The 16,211-nt window shown below is 41.1% G+C and overlaps 1 protein-coding gene across 1 annotated transcript; it reads left to right on the top strand.

Moving 5' to 3' along the window:
* Positions 1–6,855, top strand: hsp90b1 (heat shock protein 90, beta (grp94), member 1). The gene is made up of 18 exons (XM_034084787.2): positions 1–153; positions 644–746; positions 1,090–1,231; positions 2,007–2,123; positions 2,215–2,543; positions 2,747–2,858; positions 2,970–3,089; positions 3,481–3,597; positions 3,691–3,828; positions 3,920–3,997; positions 4,108–4,173; positions 4,455–4,724; positions 5,026–5,271; positions 5,477–5,613; positions 5,729–5,807; positions 5,976–6,131; positions 6,363–6,476; positions 6,585–6,855. The coding sequence occupies exons 1-18, from the start codon at positions 105–107 to the stop codon at positions 6,609–6,611; spliced, it is 2,400 nt and encodes a 799-aa protein (XP_033940678.1). The 5' UTR covers positions 1–104; the 3' UTR covers positions 6,612–6,855.
* The last annotated feature ends 9,356 nt before the right edge of the window (positions 6,856–16,211 follow it).

The raw sequence follows: 16,211 nt of genomic DNA, 5'->3' as shown, positions 1-16,211 counted from the left end.
GGTAGCTTGACAGTCTCTCTTGTTAAGACAGTGCTGCGTGCACTTATCTCCCGGCTTTTGTCTCAGGAGCTGAAGATACAGCGTCGTTCAAGCAGCAACTCAAAATGAAACACGCCTGGGTGATAGGACTCGTGTTTGCACTCTGTGCTTTTGGTGAGTAGCAAGAACATTTTGCTATCTTGTATCACTTTTTTATTGCCCAACATTTGAGCTAACATTAGCCAGTAAGCTAGCGTTAACTTGTGGGCTTTTATCTGCTCATTCGTGATTAGATCCTCATGTGATAAGCATTGGTTAAATCTTCACTTGGACAGCATTGTTTCTTGGAACAACGCTAATATAAGCTATTCTTGCCTTTCCAGAAGATTCTAGTAGAAACACCATGTAACGTTATATTTAAGCTATTTGATGCTAGGTAACATCCCTATTCAAATCTATCTGGTAAAACGTTACATTTTAAATCTGGTTTTGCAAAACACACCATACTTAACCGAACATCTAACACATTTGGGTAATTCAATCAGGTCTTTGCAGAACTTAATTCCCAATACAAAGCTTTTAAATGCTGAATATTTCTCCAGAGATAACTGTACTGTATGTAATCTAATATGTCTTTAACCAATCAACTCTGGTCCCTTTGCAGCTGCTGTGAAGGCAGAGGATGAACTGGACATCGAAGGGACAGTAGAAGAGGACTTTGGTAAAAGCAGAGATGCCTCCAAGACAGATGATGAGGTGGTGCAGAGGTAGGTGTCTCTTTGAATATCCTTTCACAATATGCCTGAGAAGGTGCTGGTTGTCCCGTTCATCAGGAGAGGTCACCTAAACCCAGAGTTACCAGCACAAGGTCAACATGACCAATCTTGTGCACACAAACCCTCATGGCAGCAACCCTTGTATTGTAGTGGTGGCCAAGCTTTGCAACATGAAGTGCACATCCCTCCAACAAGGGACTCTTAGTCTAGGATTGAACTTGGATACAGATCCCTCAAGGGGAACACAGATTTCCCTTTTTGGTTGTTGACGGGGATGATCGTTGTTGTGCACGTCCCTGAACTCACCTATGTTTGTGCTTCTGTCTATCCCCAGAGAGGAGGAGGCTATCCAGCTGGACGGATTAAATGCTGCTCAGATCAAGGAAATCAGAGAGAAGTCAGAAAAACATGTATTTCAGGCTGAAGTCAACCGTATGATGAAGCTGATTATCAACTCCCTCTACAAGAATAAGGAGGTGAGAAGGAATAAATGGCACCTTTTTTATATACAATCTGCAGCTTGGCAGGATCCTTTCTATGACTTGTGTTTGCATCTGTGACCTTCTTTCCCTCCTGTTTGTAAATGAGGAGAGCCAACTATTTGAAATGCCTCAATATACATGGTTTCACTAGATCCTTTAGATCCTTAAAACGTTTTTAATGTATTGATACAAATAAAACCCTAATTGGTATTAAATCAAGTCTTGAAAATGCTAAGACATGGAAAGTGGGGAAATATATTATTAAAACATTCTTTTTCTTTTGTCCTTGCAATTTGAAATCTGAAAGTACTTGGTGAAATAATTTAAACTTTTTTTTTTTTTTTTACCAAATCACTCTCTAACAACTTGCAGTTCCAAATGGAGGAAAAATTGGACACATAATTGCGTATTGTTTCAAAATGTTAATACATTTCTAACACCGTCAAACAAAACCTACATTTCTTATCTTTTACAAGGTATCATTTATGGCTGAGCTGCTGTATTTGATTGCATTAGATTTGAAAGACATATCAAGTCAAATGGTCACCCAGTCTATATGAAACTCATACAAACGGAGCTATATGTTAAACCATGTACAACAAACTTATCCTAGCAATGAGAATTCAAACTACTTCAAGAGAATCTGCATGGCCTGATGCCTGTGTTCACAAGGCCTGTGCATTGTGTGCTATCACTATTATGATATATCTTACAGACCTTTTCAGGGAAGGCTGAACTAATGATCAAATGTTTTTTGTTTCTTTTTCAGATCTTCCTTAGAGAGCTGATTTCCAACGCCTCCGACGCTCTGGATAAGATCCGCCTGATGTCTCTTACCGATGAGAATGCAATGGCTGCCAATGAGGAGCTGACTATCAAAATCAAAGTATGCACAAAACAAGTCTTCAATACAATTGTTGCAGTCTTTATTGGTCATGTTTACCGTCTGTAACTTATCTTCATTGTTTTACCTTCAGTCTGATAAGGAGAGGAACATGCTCCACATCACTGACACTGGTATCGGAATGACCAAAGACGATCTGGTGAAGAATTTGGGAACCATCGCCAAGTCCGGCACCAGCGAGTTCCTCAACAAGATGACAGAGACGGAGGGGGATCAGTCCACCTCAGAGCTGATTGGCCAGTTCGGAGTGGGCTTCTACTCGTCTTTCCTCATTGCCGACAAAGTCATTGTGACATCCAAACACAACAATGACACGCAGCACATCTGGGAGTCTGACTCTAACCAGTTCTCTGTCATCGAGGATCCCCGTGGGGACACACTGGGCAGAGGAAGCACCATCACGTGAGTTTACATTTGCTTTTTAATCATCTTAAAATCACCGTTAGCCATTTCTAAGCATTATGATGAACTGCCGTTAGTCATATTGATGTTCACAGCTCTTCAGGAATACCGAAGCACCTACTCGGTTGAATCTTAAAAGCTGTTTTTCTGTTAGTAATATTGACGTTGAAATGAAATCCTCCAAAATCTTCTTCTTACCACAGGCTGGTCCTGAAGGAGGAGGCCTCAGACTATCTGGAGCTGGAGACCATCAAGAACCTCGTCAAGAAATACTCTCAGTTCATCAACTTCCCCATCTACGTTTGGGCCAGCAAGGTGAGTACTTGAGACGCTTCCTCCTACACTGTGACTCAGACGTGTTCCCACAGTTACATTGTGAACATGAACAAATGGCCGTTACATCATTTCTTCCTCTCAAAATGCCAGACTGAGACAGTTGAGGAGCCAATTGAAGAAGATGCTGAGGAACCAGAGAAAGAGGCGGCTGAGGACGATGTCGAGGTAGAGGAAGAGGAGGAGGACAAAGAGAAGCCGAAGACCAAGAAGGTAGGAAGCTCTTGTGTCTTTTAATAATAACTTTCCCTAAAATAATTAACATTATTCTTTTTTAAGTCTGAATTGTAAGGAATGATATTGAAACGGGGAATTCAAAAATATATATATTTAAGATGTAATGACAAAGAATAAACGCAATCTTATTCAAGATGTTAATGTATTTTTAAAAACACATCTGAAGCTGTGAAAGATTGATGTACTTATTTTAAACTATAATACTTCCTGATTTATTTATTGTTTCTATTTTTATGGGAAGGCAGTTAAAAGTGACTTGATAATGTTTTACTGAAAGTTTATGCGATGTCATTTGAATACCTCAATATTCAGCCTGATTGTTTGGAACCGAACACTATTTGAACATGTCTCATCGTGTTTGTCACAGGTTGAGAAGACGGTGTGGGACTGGGAGCTGATGAACGACATCAAGCCCATCTGGCAGAGACAGGCCAAGGAGGTTGAGGAGGAAGAGTACACGGCTTTCTACAAGACCTTCTCCAAGGTAGGCCCTTTGACACCATCCATGTGGATTGAGAGCTCAAATTGTCTTAATTTTCTTCATTCAATGAATTCGAACTCTTTCCCGCTCTCGCAGGACACAGAAAACCCTCTGGCACACATCCACTTCACGGCTGAGGGTGAGGTTACCTTCAGGTCCATCCTGTTTGTTCCCACCGCTGCTCCCCGCGGAATGTTTGACGAGTACGGCTCCAAGAAGAACGACTACATCAAGGTATTTTCCCTCAGGCATTATTGAAGGGTGGTTCTTTATGCATGAATTCCTGCAAAAAATGGTTTCTAAATGAATGTCTATTCTGTCTCAGCTGTTTGTGAGGCGAGTCTTCATCACTGACGACTTCAACGACATGATGCCCAAGTACCTGAACTTCGTCAAGGGAGTGGTGAGTGACTCTAACCCCAGTGCAGACCCCGACATGTGCTAATGTGGAATGTTTGAACTTTCCTAGATGGTCTCGGCTCTGGGATTAATGGACATGTATTCTTTCTCTAGGTTGACTCTGATGACCTTCCTCTGAACGTGTCAAGAGAGACTCTGCAGCAGCACAAACTGCTCAAGGTGAGTTTCACATGTTGCATTTATACCATCTAAAAAACAATTTATTGTATTATTGATAAGGATCCCTTTGAGTGTTACATGTTATTAACCTTGTACTCTATAATATTTGTAGAATTTACTGACTGGTTTATAAAAGCTTTTTTTTTTTTAAATAAAAGATTGATAAAGGAGAATCAGGAATTGTTTCAAAAGAGAATGAGATTTAAATACAGTTGTAAGATAAAGAAGGTTAGGAATACTAAATTCAACATTCATTGTAATCTCATCTCCTCCGTGTTCAGGTTATCCGCAAGAAGCTGGTGCGTAAGACTCTGGACATGATCAAGAAGATCGCCGAGGTGCATTACAACGAGAAGTTCTGGAAGGAGTTCGGAACCAACATCAAGCTGGGCGTGATCGAGGATCACTCCAACAGGACCCGCCTGGCCAAGCTGCTGCGCTTCCAGACCTCCAACAGCGACACCGAGGTGGCCAGCCTGGAGCAGTATGTGGAGCGCATGAAGGAGAAGCAGGACAAGATCTACTTCATGGCCGGGACCAGCAGGAGAGAGGTGAGTGACTCAAGGTTCAAGGCTCTTATTGTCATGTGTGCATAGCTGCAGTGTAGTTATGACAATGAACATCTTAGGTCACAGGCTCCTCCAACAGTGCAACACAATAACACAGATAACATAGTGCAAGTAAATACAAATGAAATAGTGCAAGAATAGTCTATGATGGATGTGGTGGACTTATCTCAAGGTTAAAAATGCCCTATTTTGCTAAGAGAATAAAGGGTTTGCAGAAATAAGACTCAAAACAGTTAAAGTAAAATGTAATGGCTTGGCATTAAACATCTGTTTCCCTCTGCAGGCGGAGTCTTCTCCCTTCGTAGAGAGGCTGCTGAAGAAGGGCTACGAGGTGATTTACCTGACAGAGCCTGTGGATGAGTACTGCATCCAGGCGCTGCCCGAGTACGACGGGAAGCGCTTCCAGAACGTCGCCAAGGAGGGAATCAAGTTCGACGAGAGTGACAAGACCAAGGAGAAGAGGGAGGCCCTGGAGAAGGAGTTTGAGCCTCTCACCACCTGGCTGAAGGACAAGCCTCTGAAGGACAAGGTAGAGGATTAGATTAAAGGCTTTTTGTTATTTGCACATTAGGTACAGTGTAGATATGGCAATGGAAAACTTAGGTCACAGGCTCTTATTTGTGTAATATACATGACATGAGAAATGAAACACCAGCCACTGAGGCAATAAAATGTTTTAAGTTGTGTCTGCGCCATCTGTTATGTTATCCAATACGATGTTGTCTGTCCCACAGATTGAGAAGGCCATCATCTCCCAGAGGCTGACCAACTCCCCCTGCGCTCTGGTAGCCAGTCAGTACGGCTGGTCCGGAAACATGGAGAGGATCATGAAGGCACAGGCTTACCAGACAGGAAAAGACATTTCCACAAAGTGAGTAACGACCCTGTGCTCTTCAGCTATGTTAACGCCCTTTGTCACAGTTCTATAATCCAAATGTGAAGCATGTTGTGAACTAAGCTTATCATGCTTATTTTCTGTTCGTCAGCTATTATGCGAGCCAGAAGAAAACATTAGAAATCAACCCCAAACATCCCCTCGTCAAGCAGATGCTCAACAAAGTCAATGTAAGTCTGACTCATATCACCTTACAAAGTCATTACTATTGTAATGATGCCTAATTTAACTTTAAAAGATGCACCTATGCAATGATAATGATTTTGCTGAAAAAGTGTCCATACAGGCAGCCTCTTGTATTTTTAGCAGACAAACTGATGACAGGTTTTTCCCCTCAGGAGGACGCTGAGGACCAGACGGCGTCAGATCTGGCTGTGGTTCTGTTTGAGACGGCCACGCTGCGCTCAGGATACCAACTGGCCGACACCAAGGCCTACGGAGAGAGGATAGAGCGCATGCTGCGACTCAGCATGAATGTTCCCCTGGACGAACAGGCAAGTCGTAGCTGCTTATCAGACATTTGCGTATCAAAGTTCTCCTTTTTCAGTTTGCATATGTCGAGCCACATCTCCTGTTCAGTAGCCGGTGAGCTCTGACCTACAACTGCATTTGAGATGGTTCCACTTTTTTTTTCTTTTTTAGTATTGCATGTCTTTGTAAAAATTGTCGGCCTTTCTTTTGGGCGCCCAGTCAGACCGTTTTATATTAATGTTATTATTTGACAGATTGAAGAAGAGCCAGAGGAGGAGCCAGAGGAGCCAGCAGAGGATGATGCAGAGGATGATGCTGAAGATGACGCTAAAGAGGAAGAGGAAATTATGGATGATGAAGAAGAAACGGTATGAACACTTCACGTTCTGAGGCATCTTAAGGATGTAAAGAAATGGGATGCCATGTATTTGTTCTTCTGACTGTCTCTTCATGACTTTCATTTTGTTCCCTTGCAGATAACATCGGACAAAGACGAGCTGTGAAGCACTGAAGAGAAGAGCATGTAACAACTGAGCTGGAAACGGATTGACTTCTTGTTCCAGCGTGGTCGATGTTATTCTGGGTGGGGTCCTAGGGTTGGGGTTTTTTAAGGCGAGCATTGTTTGTTTTTGTTTTTGTTTTTTATTACATTCCTCATGACTGTAAATTTGTTAATATTTAACTGACCTGTTTATGGAAAGAAGCGATCCTGTCTCTTGATCGAATAAATGTTTCCTGGAAAAAGGACACATGGTTTCTGTTTGGTGATTTTACAAATGCACTGCGACGATCGATGTTAGGTTCTTTGACGGATACAAATGTCTGTCCAAGAGCAGTTAGTTTGTCTTGGAGATCAAATCACAAACTTAGATTGTAATAATGCAGACAAATGAATGAATATGCCAAGGAAAACTGACAAAGTATTGAAAGATGGAAAAGCCTTAACGGGGAAAAGAAGCAGTTTATTATTTTTTTTTTTTTATATACTCAACCTTCTTAATGACAGGTATTCAATTTCCTACACATAAAAACTTAACATCATCAAAGGTGATTACATTTTTTTTAATAAACTAAAAAACGGCCAAATCTAGTTTCAGAGTTTATTCCAAACATAAATATTGTTGTTCACTTAAATTGGTAATCGGTCTTCTCCACCACTAATCCATTATTCCGTCCTCTGTTTGACTCTGAATAGAGAATGCATTTATCCTTGCTGTATCCTACTGCATCCATAATGTGGAAATGCGTACTCTATGGTTTGTGTGTACATAATGCTACTACTGTCCTGGCCAACCTGCTGGACTCCTGCATTGTGTCCAGGGCCGCCCCTCCCTACAGGCCAATCACGCAGGCTGCATGGGGCCCCGCCCAGAGGGCCTCAGCTGCTGTGCGCAGTTCTCCACTCAGTTCTCCGCACACCCCCCGCGAGAGTGAGAGGTGCCAAGGGGAGCACGTCTGTAACCCGACACCGTTGCAATGAATCGACATCTGACCAATCACGGCTTTGATACGGCCACTAGTGCAGGTGAAGAGATGTCGGTGAAAAGACAGTTTCAGTCCGGCGCAAGCAAGAAGGGAAAAAAAACAACTTGAAACTAGAGCGTCACTCAAAGGTGGGTTATTGTCAAATGTACAACTTGCGAATGTTGTACAAGTCAAATTGCCATATTAAAACATGAGCTGCAATTCACGACATGAAGAAGGTAGTCTCTGCAGAGCATATAGGCTAATGGAGATGCAGTTATTTCCAGCATTCTTTATTTACCATTCAAGTATGTGATGCCTTTTATCTGCTAATGTACAGGAGGAAGAGTGATAAACTGTCTAGTCGGCTTACATAACAGTTAAAGTTTGCAGCCTAAAAACATGGAGCATTTTTTCCCCTTTTATTCATTTTTATGTCAATTTGCACATTTCATGGTGATGCTCAGCCTCTCCCCTTAACTCCTCCAGTCATCATGTCAACCACAACACAGAGAAATACTGATAGAAATGTGTGTATTTGTTGATACATTGCTGACAGAGGGAACTATTTGAATACAGATTTAAGAAATATCAGTTTTTGAGCATGTCATCAGCATATTTTGTCTTTATATTACAACTATATTATAATAAAATAATATAGTATTTATATTATTGAATTGATTATGATTATTAGTTTATTTGCATTCATTATATTTTAATCTTTTTGAGGCTAGTATTTGGCAGGAAATGCAGACGTATTCACCTGTAAACGCATACTGAACGACATGCACATTTACCATTTACCTCACTGTATGAAAAAGTAACTGTTAATAATAAACAGGAATTGTATTTGCAAAGTAGCCTACTTTGTTTCCAAAAACAACTGTCGGTTGGGGGGGGGGCATCATCTCACAATGTCGCTTGGGGCCCCAAGTTGGCCAGGGGCGGCCCTGATTGTGTCTCTGCACCTGATGCTAACCCAGGCGAAAAGGAAGGAAAAGTGGAGCTGTACAGGTAAGTATTTTCTTTATCTTATCAGATTCAGATTCAACTTTGTCATTACGTAGTACATGACGAAATGTAAGTTTAGGCATCTGACCAGAAGTGCAAAAAAGCAGTGCAGGCGTCTACATAATGAGTATTATACATGGAATTATTATAAATAGAATAATTATAGATAGGCTATAAACGGATGAATATATACAGTGTAAACGGCATTGACAGTAAAATATATAAACAGGTGGGTATGGGCTTGAGTCTATCAGTGGGCAGAGTTCAGCAGGGTAACAGCCCTGGCCCCTGGGGAAGAAGCTGACCCTGAACCTGCTGGTCTTGGCCCGGAGGCTCCTGAGGCGCCTCCCCGAGGGTAGGAGGACAAACGGATAGTTTGCAGGATGAGAGGTTTTGAAGATGTTGTGCGCCCTCTGCAAACACCGTATCCCCTGGATGTCCTCGATGGCAGGGAGTGGGACACCGATTATGCGTTGGGCGATTTTCGTCACCCTCTGCAATGCCTTCCTATTGAGCATTGTGCAGTTCCCATACCAGGCTGTGATACAGCTGGTCAGGATGCTCTCAATGGTGCAGCGATGCAAGTTCACCAGAATCTGAGGAGAGAGGTGATCTTTATTTAGTCTCCTCAGGAAGAAGAGACGCTGGTGGTGAGCCTTCTCAGTGGTGTAGTCTACGTGATACGCAGGGCTCGACATTAAATGGCCCGCTGGCCCGGAAGCACTTGACACCCCGGGCCAGCATAACGTATTTTCCACTTGCCCGCTTGGGCCACTAAAAATATTGCTTTAAAAAAACGTTTTCTGTGGTATTGGTATCTTGACTAGCAATTTAGTTAAATTGTTTCGTTTATTAACGCTACAACATAGCGTTCCGTGAGTCGGTTGTCGTTGTTGGGTGAAAAATAAACAGCTGTTTGCTGCGGAGCGCAGCGCGAGCAGGCTCCCGTGAGCGGGAGCGCGCTCCTTCACTACAGACTATCGCGCCACCTAATCATTCGCCAAATGTTTTTAATACTAGCGCCGTGCAAAAAACAATCTTCAAATAAAAGAGAGTCACCGGAGGAGTTAAAGGAGAGTGACAGGGAGCATGAGAAGAAGAGGGAGAGAAAGTTTCAGCCAGCTTGATCGATGGAGTTGGCTTCTATAGAGTGGTGCAGTGACGCGTCCTAAAACCCTTTTATAATCTATCGATTAGATTTATGATTCGAAAATTATAAAAGTAGGGTAGACATGTGGAGATTATTCGGCTGAACAAAACGTGCATTTATCAAACAGGTTTGTTTTCCACAGACCTTATTTCCAGCTATTTTCCAAAACCCTGTGGAGAAATCCCGTTGCTTTTTGTCGAGGGAACCAGCAGCTTACTTCCTGGTTTTAGGACGCGTCACTGGCTGCACTGCTCTCAATATGATGCCAATATAAACAAGGTCTTCTGTCGGCTCTGTACATCAATGCCGACCTATGCTGACAAGTAAGTGAAGAGTAGACAATATAAAGGTATTGGCGAAATATCCCAGCAGTTTAGAATAATGAAGGATCTAATCAAATCAATTACATGGCCATTACATGTCTAACTCCTAATGACAGGAAGGCAGAAAGTGCATTATACAAATAATAATACTCATAATAGCAGACATTTTTTAACAATGACCACAATATCATTATTTTAATAAACCAAATATGAACAATTGAGGAAAATGAGAACTGATGATTCAAATGTTGTACTACAAGTAGGCTAGTAATGTAGTTAGTGCATACGTTACTATTGCAATAAATGTGTTCATTTTCTTCATTATTTGTCGATTTTTTTTTTTGTTGGACGAATGCTCCGGGCCAGTGGTTACAATGGGACCAGTGATAATACAAATCTGCGGTGGGCCGGCGCTACCGAAGTGGGCCGGTCGAGAGTCCCGGCTGATTTGTAGTCCCAGTCCGCCCCTGCCGTATACCCACTAGAAAATGCCAGTGATTTCCGTATACCCTCTTAAAAATGAGCGATGATACGTAACAACTTCATTTTGTGACTGCGCTTTCACGCTTTCGCCTCTTCGTTAATACTTTTGGACGTCTGGAGCTTCCGTCGCATGTGGCCTGTGGTCTGTTGCTAAGCAACAGCAACACACGGCTCTGACAAACCCCAAGTTTCTCTAACGTTATCAGAATTTGATCCGTCCACCATTCAAGTTCGCGGAGCGCTAAACAGGAAGCAAACATGAAACGAAAACACGACAATATTTCAATGTTTTCCCCTATTACCACTATAGAAGAAGAGCCATGTCAGGTGGCTGTCCTAAAGGTGATATCATTAATGTAACTGTAGCTAACTTGCTAACTTGCTAGCTAACTTGATCAACGTTAGTGTGGTGGATCAATGGAAGAGAAAGGGAGGGAGATAGTGTGTGTGTGTGTGTGTGTGTGTGTGTGTGTGTGTGTGTGTGTGTGTGTGTGTGTGTGTGTGTGTGCGTGCGTGCGTGCGTGCGTGTGTGTGTGTGTGTGTGTGTGTGTGTGTGTGTGTGTGTGTGTGTGTGTGTGTGGTCAGAACACAATGTTTATATTATCTCCTTGTTTCGGACACAGATGAGAGCTCCTGGCCAGCCTTGTGGACTGAAAGTCAGGCTATGGAATTTAAGAACAGGCATCCTTGGTTAGAGTGGAGGGACAGAAAGTTAGGTAAATATATTAGACGACATGAGACGTCCAGACTCCAGAGCACACATAATAGCCCAGGAGCTCACGGAGAAGGGTGGACAGGATTTAGTTGGACATTTGGTGAGAGCTGTGTCAGAGACTGTGTTTGCAGAGACAGATTCTGTATTCAGAACAGCATCTTGCGAAGATGAACCAACCTTTTACTGACCATGATAGTCTCATTGAGCTTCAGGAAAAAAATGGTGCCAAAATGGGCACTAGTCTGCACTCAAGGTACAGTTCCACACACATTGTAAAACACATAGCAAAAGAGATGCAGAAAAAAATTGTTCACAGTATTGTGACATCTTCAAGCAAGTTGTCTGTTCTCATTGACGAGGCTACATCTGCAGGGCGAGTGGACGAACACAGTGAACCCAGTATGGACATGTCGAGTGCTTTTTCAACCCTCATTTATTGAGGTGAAGCTTATTTGTTAATTTGTTTCTTGTTTGAAGCTAATTTGTCTTGTAGCACTTCAAGGATGTTTGCTTGTTCATTTAAGCTGATACAGTACATAGTTTGACAATGATTTATGGAAGATAATAGCGCTGAACAAGTTTGAATAAACTAATGCATTGAAAAATAGGTTTAAAATGATTATTGTGTGATATTTGTGCAGATCTATGCGAAACACAGATGTTTTTTTAAGTGTAGAATATGATGTGTGGGCCAGGACGTCTGTAGCATGACCATATTTATTGTATATTACTTGAAAATTGCAGTAGGCCATATTGAGATTTTGATAAAAATGTCGATTAATTGTTCAACCCTAGAAGATGAGTGGGCTTTTTCCATCATTGTTCATTCTTTTATTTTTTTATTGTTAATGTCACTGGCAGTTAAAAGTCACATACAAATGCTTATAATACATTGACATGTTGATAACACATAACCAGTCTCAAGACTAGTCTATGCATTAGTGAGTGTGATGGTGTTCATGAGGTGTTGCTTCGAGACAGGTGTCGCTCCGCGATGCGTCGCTCTGGATGAATACAATTATTACAGTATACCCCCTACAAAAAAGTAGACTACACCACTGAGCCTTCTTTACTATGCTGGTGGTGGTATTGTTGGACCATGAGAGGTCATCGGATATGTGGACCCCCAGAAACTTGAAGCTAAGACACACGCTCCACCGCCGTTCCATTTATGTGGATGGGAGTGTGTGTGTTGCCTTTCGATTTCCTGAAGTCCACAATGAGTTATTTTGTTTTTATTGTGTGGGCCAGGTTATTGTCAGCACACCACTCAGTCAGATGCTGAACCTCTTCCCTGCAGGCCGTCTCATCGTTGTTGTGGATGAGGCCGATCACCGTTGTGTCGTCTGCACTTGATGATGGTGTAGGTCGGATATTTGTTAATGTTTTCTTCACCTGGGGACTTGTGGAGGGGAAACCCTTTTTAAAACGGAGCAGTCTGGGCGACTCATTTCGACACATGCTTTTGAGTTTATCAGCATGTTCGAATTAAGAATACATCACTTTTTTTATTTAAAAAAACCAACAGTGAATTCAACAGTTTTACTTCAGCAGAAACAATTCTTATCAGTGACACACTAACCATACTTGTTAGTAAAAACTGATAAGAGCAAACCACACAGTATTATCTAAACATCTGTCTGTGGTGGAAACTTGAAAGGCGTTATCTAACCTCAGCAGAAAGAAAAATGCTGTATTACCCGCATGGTGTCTTGAAATAAAAGTGTAATGTTTCTTTTAATTCCAGACATTATCTGTGCTGGCATTTCATTAACAAGAAACTGCAAAATGATTGTATCATCATCACTAGTGTTTGCATATAATAATCATTCCCTTGTTAAACATTTTTTTAGATATAAAATCATATAATTTATTTCAAAGTTGTGTTACATTACATGCCCAGTAGGTGGCACAGTCACCCACGTCTTGACAATGTGAATAGTAGGAAGTTTTATAGGATCAAAAGACCAGTGTGCTATAACAAACATGCAATGCATCCTAGCTTCATGACATGATCATTTGTACAACAATTTTATATAAAAATAATAGGCTAATAAAGAAACGCCTCTGTGTATAAAGCAAAAACAATTCAACAAACAAATTATCCCAAAAATGTTCTAAGAGCTCAAACCTAACTATTCTCACTGAATGAGGTTTTCATCGGACCGTTTAGACATGTTTCTTCACACTTTACAAAAACAGCTGTCTCAAGTTGTACTCTAAACAAGCTAGGAACATTGTAATTCACACTATTTAAGAGGGTAGATGGGTTTGTTTTTCTTTATTGACTCAGTCAGAGGCTGCATGTTGTTGGTGTTGCAGGTATTAACTACTGAGAAAGTAGAGAAACACTCAGCATGAGGTATCTGCAGTCAGCACATTTACATAGGAGTTGTAAAATATGGGCCCAGGTGTGGCCCATATTTTTCACATGAATGAATTCCCACACCTGGTCTGAGTTTATAAACCATGAGCTGGAACAAAGCATTTGACCCATGTGTTACTGCTGCCTAAAGGGAACCTATTTAAAATAGTTGATACCATGCCAATGTTTATGTATATGATTTATTTTGCATATTAGCTTGACCATACACTGCTTGTCTTCAGATGCAGAGGCATGTACTGTTCATTCATGAGTATTAGTATTTGTTTGAAATGTTTTAGAGGGGTGTTGATTTTACTTTACTGCCACTTTAGAAGCCATATTGTATTTCATTATACTTCAGGTCCTCCACCTCTAAAACGTCAAGGGAGGTGGGCTGAATATGAATAAACAAAAAACAGAACATGACAACCTTCATAAAGATAGGACTTGTCATACGTTTGCAAGCTACCCAATGAAATGAGAGCATACTCTATCATTAACAATTCTGTCACCTAATACAGTACAATGACTTGTTTTTGACTATGTACATGCTGAGCCCTATTCCAAATGTCAACTTATGCTCTATGCAGTAAACCACATACCTCATCATTACTACTACTATTTATTATTACCTTGTACCCATCTTGTAAAAAGCAGTCAAAAGTCTTAATGCGACCTAAGGACAAGAGAGGTTCTTTGCATTTTGAAGTGTAATTATCCTGAAGCTGCATGCTCCATTGCTTTGATGAGAAGCGTTAAGCAGAAACCATCTTCAGGATCTCTGGTCCAGAGAGCAGTGCTGGTGCACGGAACTGGTTTTTATAACAGTTTCTGATGTCTTCCTTCCTACAGTAGGTCCAGTGTTGGGGCTGTACTGAGCACAACCAAATGAAAGCCCTTGAGTGGTGAGTGTGGGAGATAGCATTTAGGCAGCAGCAGCATACATTACTGGTCACTGCACAGACGTGCTCCCATATGTTCGCTTGAGTGAGAGAACGTTGTGCTTTCTTGATAAAGAGTGACAGATATGGGCCACAGGCAGCGGGGGGAGGGATCTCACGGTGGAGGCACAGTGGGCTGACAACATGGCAGATAATAGCTGGGCTCTTTTGGTGGATTTTCTTTATTTTCTCCGTCAAATGATTCCCTGCTGCTAACCTGTATTCCTTCACCTTTCTTTACCCTTTGCTCATTCTAACCCAGTATGATAATCTCTGCAATGTGGCACACACAATGGAGGGGTTGTTGCACATTTGGCAATCTGATCAGATGCTCTGACCAAAGCCCCCAGTCTGTCCACAAATCCACGACTAAATGCTTTGGTGATGTGGTTTTTGCTGCCTCAAAACTATAGATTGTTTGTCCTCCTGCCATTTGAATTGTCCAGATATGGATGCTTGAAATACACAAAGAACACACCTGTATCTGCTTTCGTTTAAATGTAGATTACCTAATCTGTGCCATTACTTTTTATGAAGGCAAATAATTGCTCCTACTGAAGGAGTTTGTCATCTCCTTATATTGTGAGTGTGTGTAAAGGAAGATATCATTTTAACTGAAAATAGTTTTGGAAATCCAAATGACCGTCGTTTCCATGTTTTGGTCTTGATGTCTATACAAATTGTGTTAAGGGTCTTCTTGAGTTTCTATCTTTTATTTCAAGGGTTCGGAATAGGTATATTGCAAAGTAGGTTTTCACATACAGGGGAATTGCCTTCATGTAATTGGATATTCCTCGCAGCACACAGTATTTGCCTGGGAGTCTGAATGTTCTGAGGAATGTCATTAAAATATGCATCAGATTTATTAGTGTTTCTCCCTCTGGAACAAGAAACAGGGCCTAAACTGCTGGATCTATTAAAGGAGCAGTCCCTATAATGAGCTTTGTCTTATACTGTTCTAAATTAGTTTATAAATATAATTAAAGATTTGATTTGAGCTGGAATAACAGCATGACAATAATACTGTTATTCACTGTCCTTCTTGTACATTCTAACGGTGTTTATGTTTTATCAGTTTGATCCCAATGTAAAATAATATCTTTATGTGATAGATTTTGTTTTCTATCACATGTCCATTTTCCCCTCGTTTATGAATTAGTTTTAAAGTGAGACATTGTTGCAACATGTGTTGGCAATACAATCATTTAAGATTAAGATGAAGATTTTAATGTTTTATTAAAGCACATTTTTTCTCTAAATTATGAAATATTTCAAAGTAAGCCATTACGACCCTCTGTAAAATAAACACAGATTGGTTGGCAATAAAATAAGATATTTAAGATTTGTATTTTGTGTTCACACGTCAATGTTTTTCACTAGATTATGAATAATTTTGAAGTGAGACATTACAACCGACTGTAAAAAGGCATAGCCTACAGATGAGCTGCTAGTAAAACAACATATTTAAAACATATTAGGTGCATCCGATATGTCATCTCTCTCTCCGTTGAATCGATCTGCCTGATAAACCGGAGGGTTTCTCATCATTTGTATTTTGCGTTTGATTTTCAGATTCAGCGCCGCTGCTGCTCATACGCAATCCCTGGATAGGTGGTTGCCATGGATTCCTGGGTCACATGCGTGGGTTTCC

The sequence above is a fragment of the Pseudochaenichthys georgianus genome, chromosome 6, assembly GCF_902827115.2.
Source record: "Pseudochaenichthys georgianus chromosome 6, fPseGeo1.2, whole genome shotgun sequence".
Taxonomy (NCBI): Eukaryota; Metazoa; Chordata; class Actinopteri; order Perciformes; family Channichthyidae; genus Pseudochaenichthys; species Pseudochaenichthys georgianus.
This window is presented reverse-complemented; position numbering and strand designations above follow the sequence as displayed.

Excerpts from the sequence above, each read along its gene's own strand:
- hsp90b1 (XM_034084787.2), top strand. The coding sequence starts at position 105 with ATGAAACACGCCTGGGTGATAGGACTCGTGTTTGCACTCTGTGCTTTT. Across the intron at positions 2,544-2,746 it reads GGCAGAGGAAGCACCATCAC|GCTGGTCCTGAAGGAGGAGG; the intron begins GTGAGTTTACAT and ends TTCTTACCACAG. Across the intron at positions 5,272-5,476 it reads ACAAGCCTCTGAAGGACAAG|ATTGAGAAGGCCATCATCTC; the intron begins GTAGAGGATTAG and ends TCTGTCCCACAG.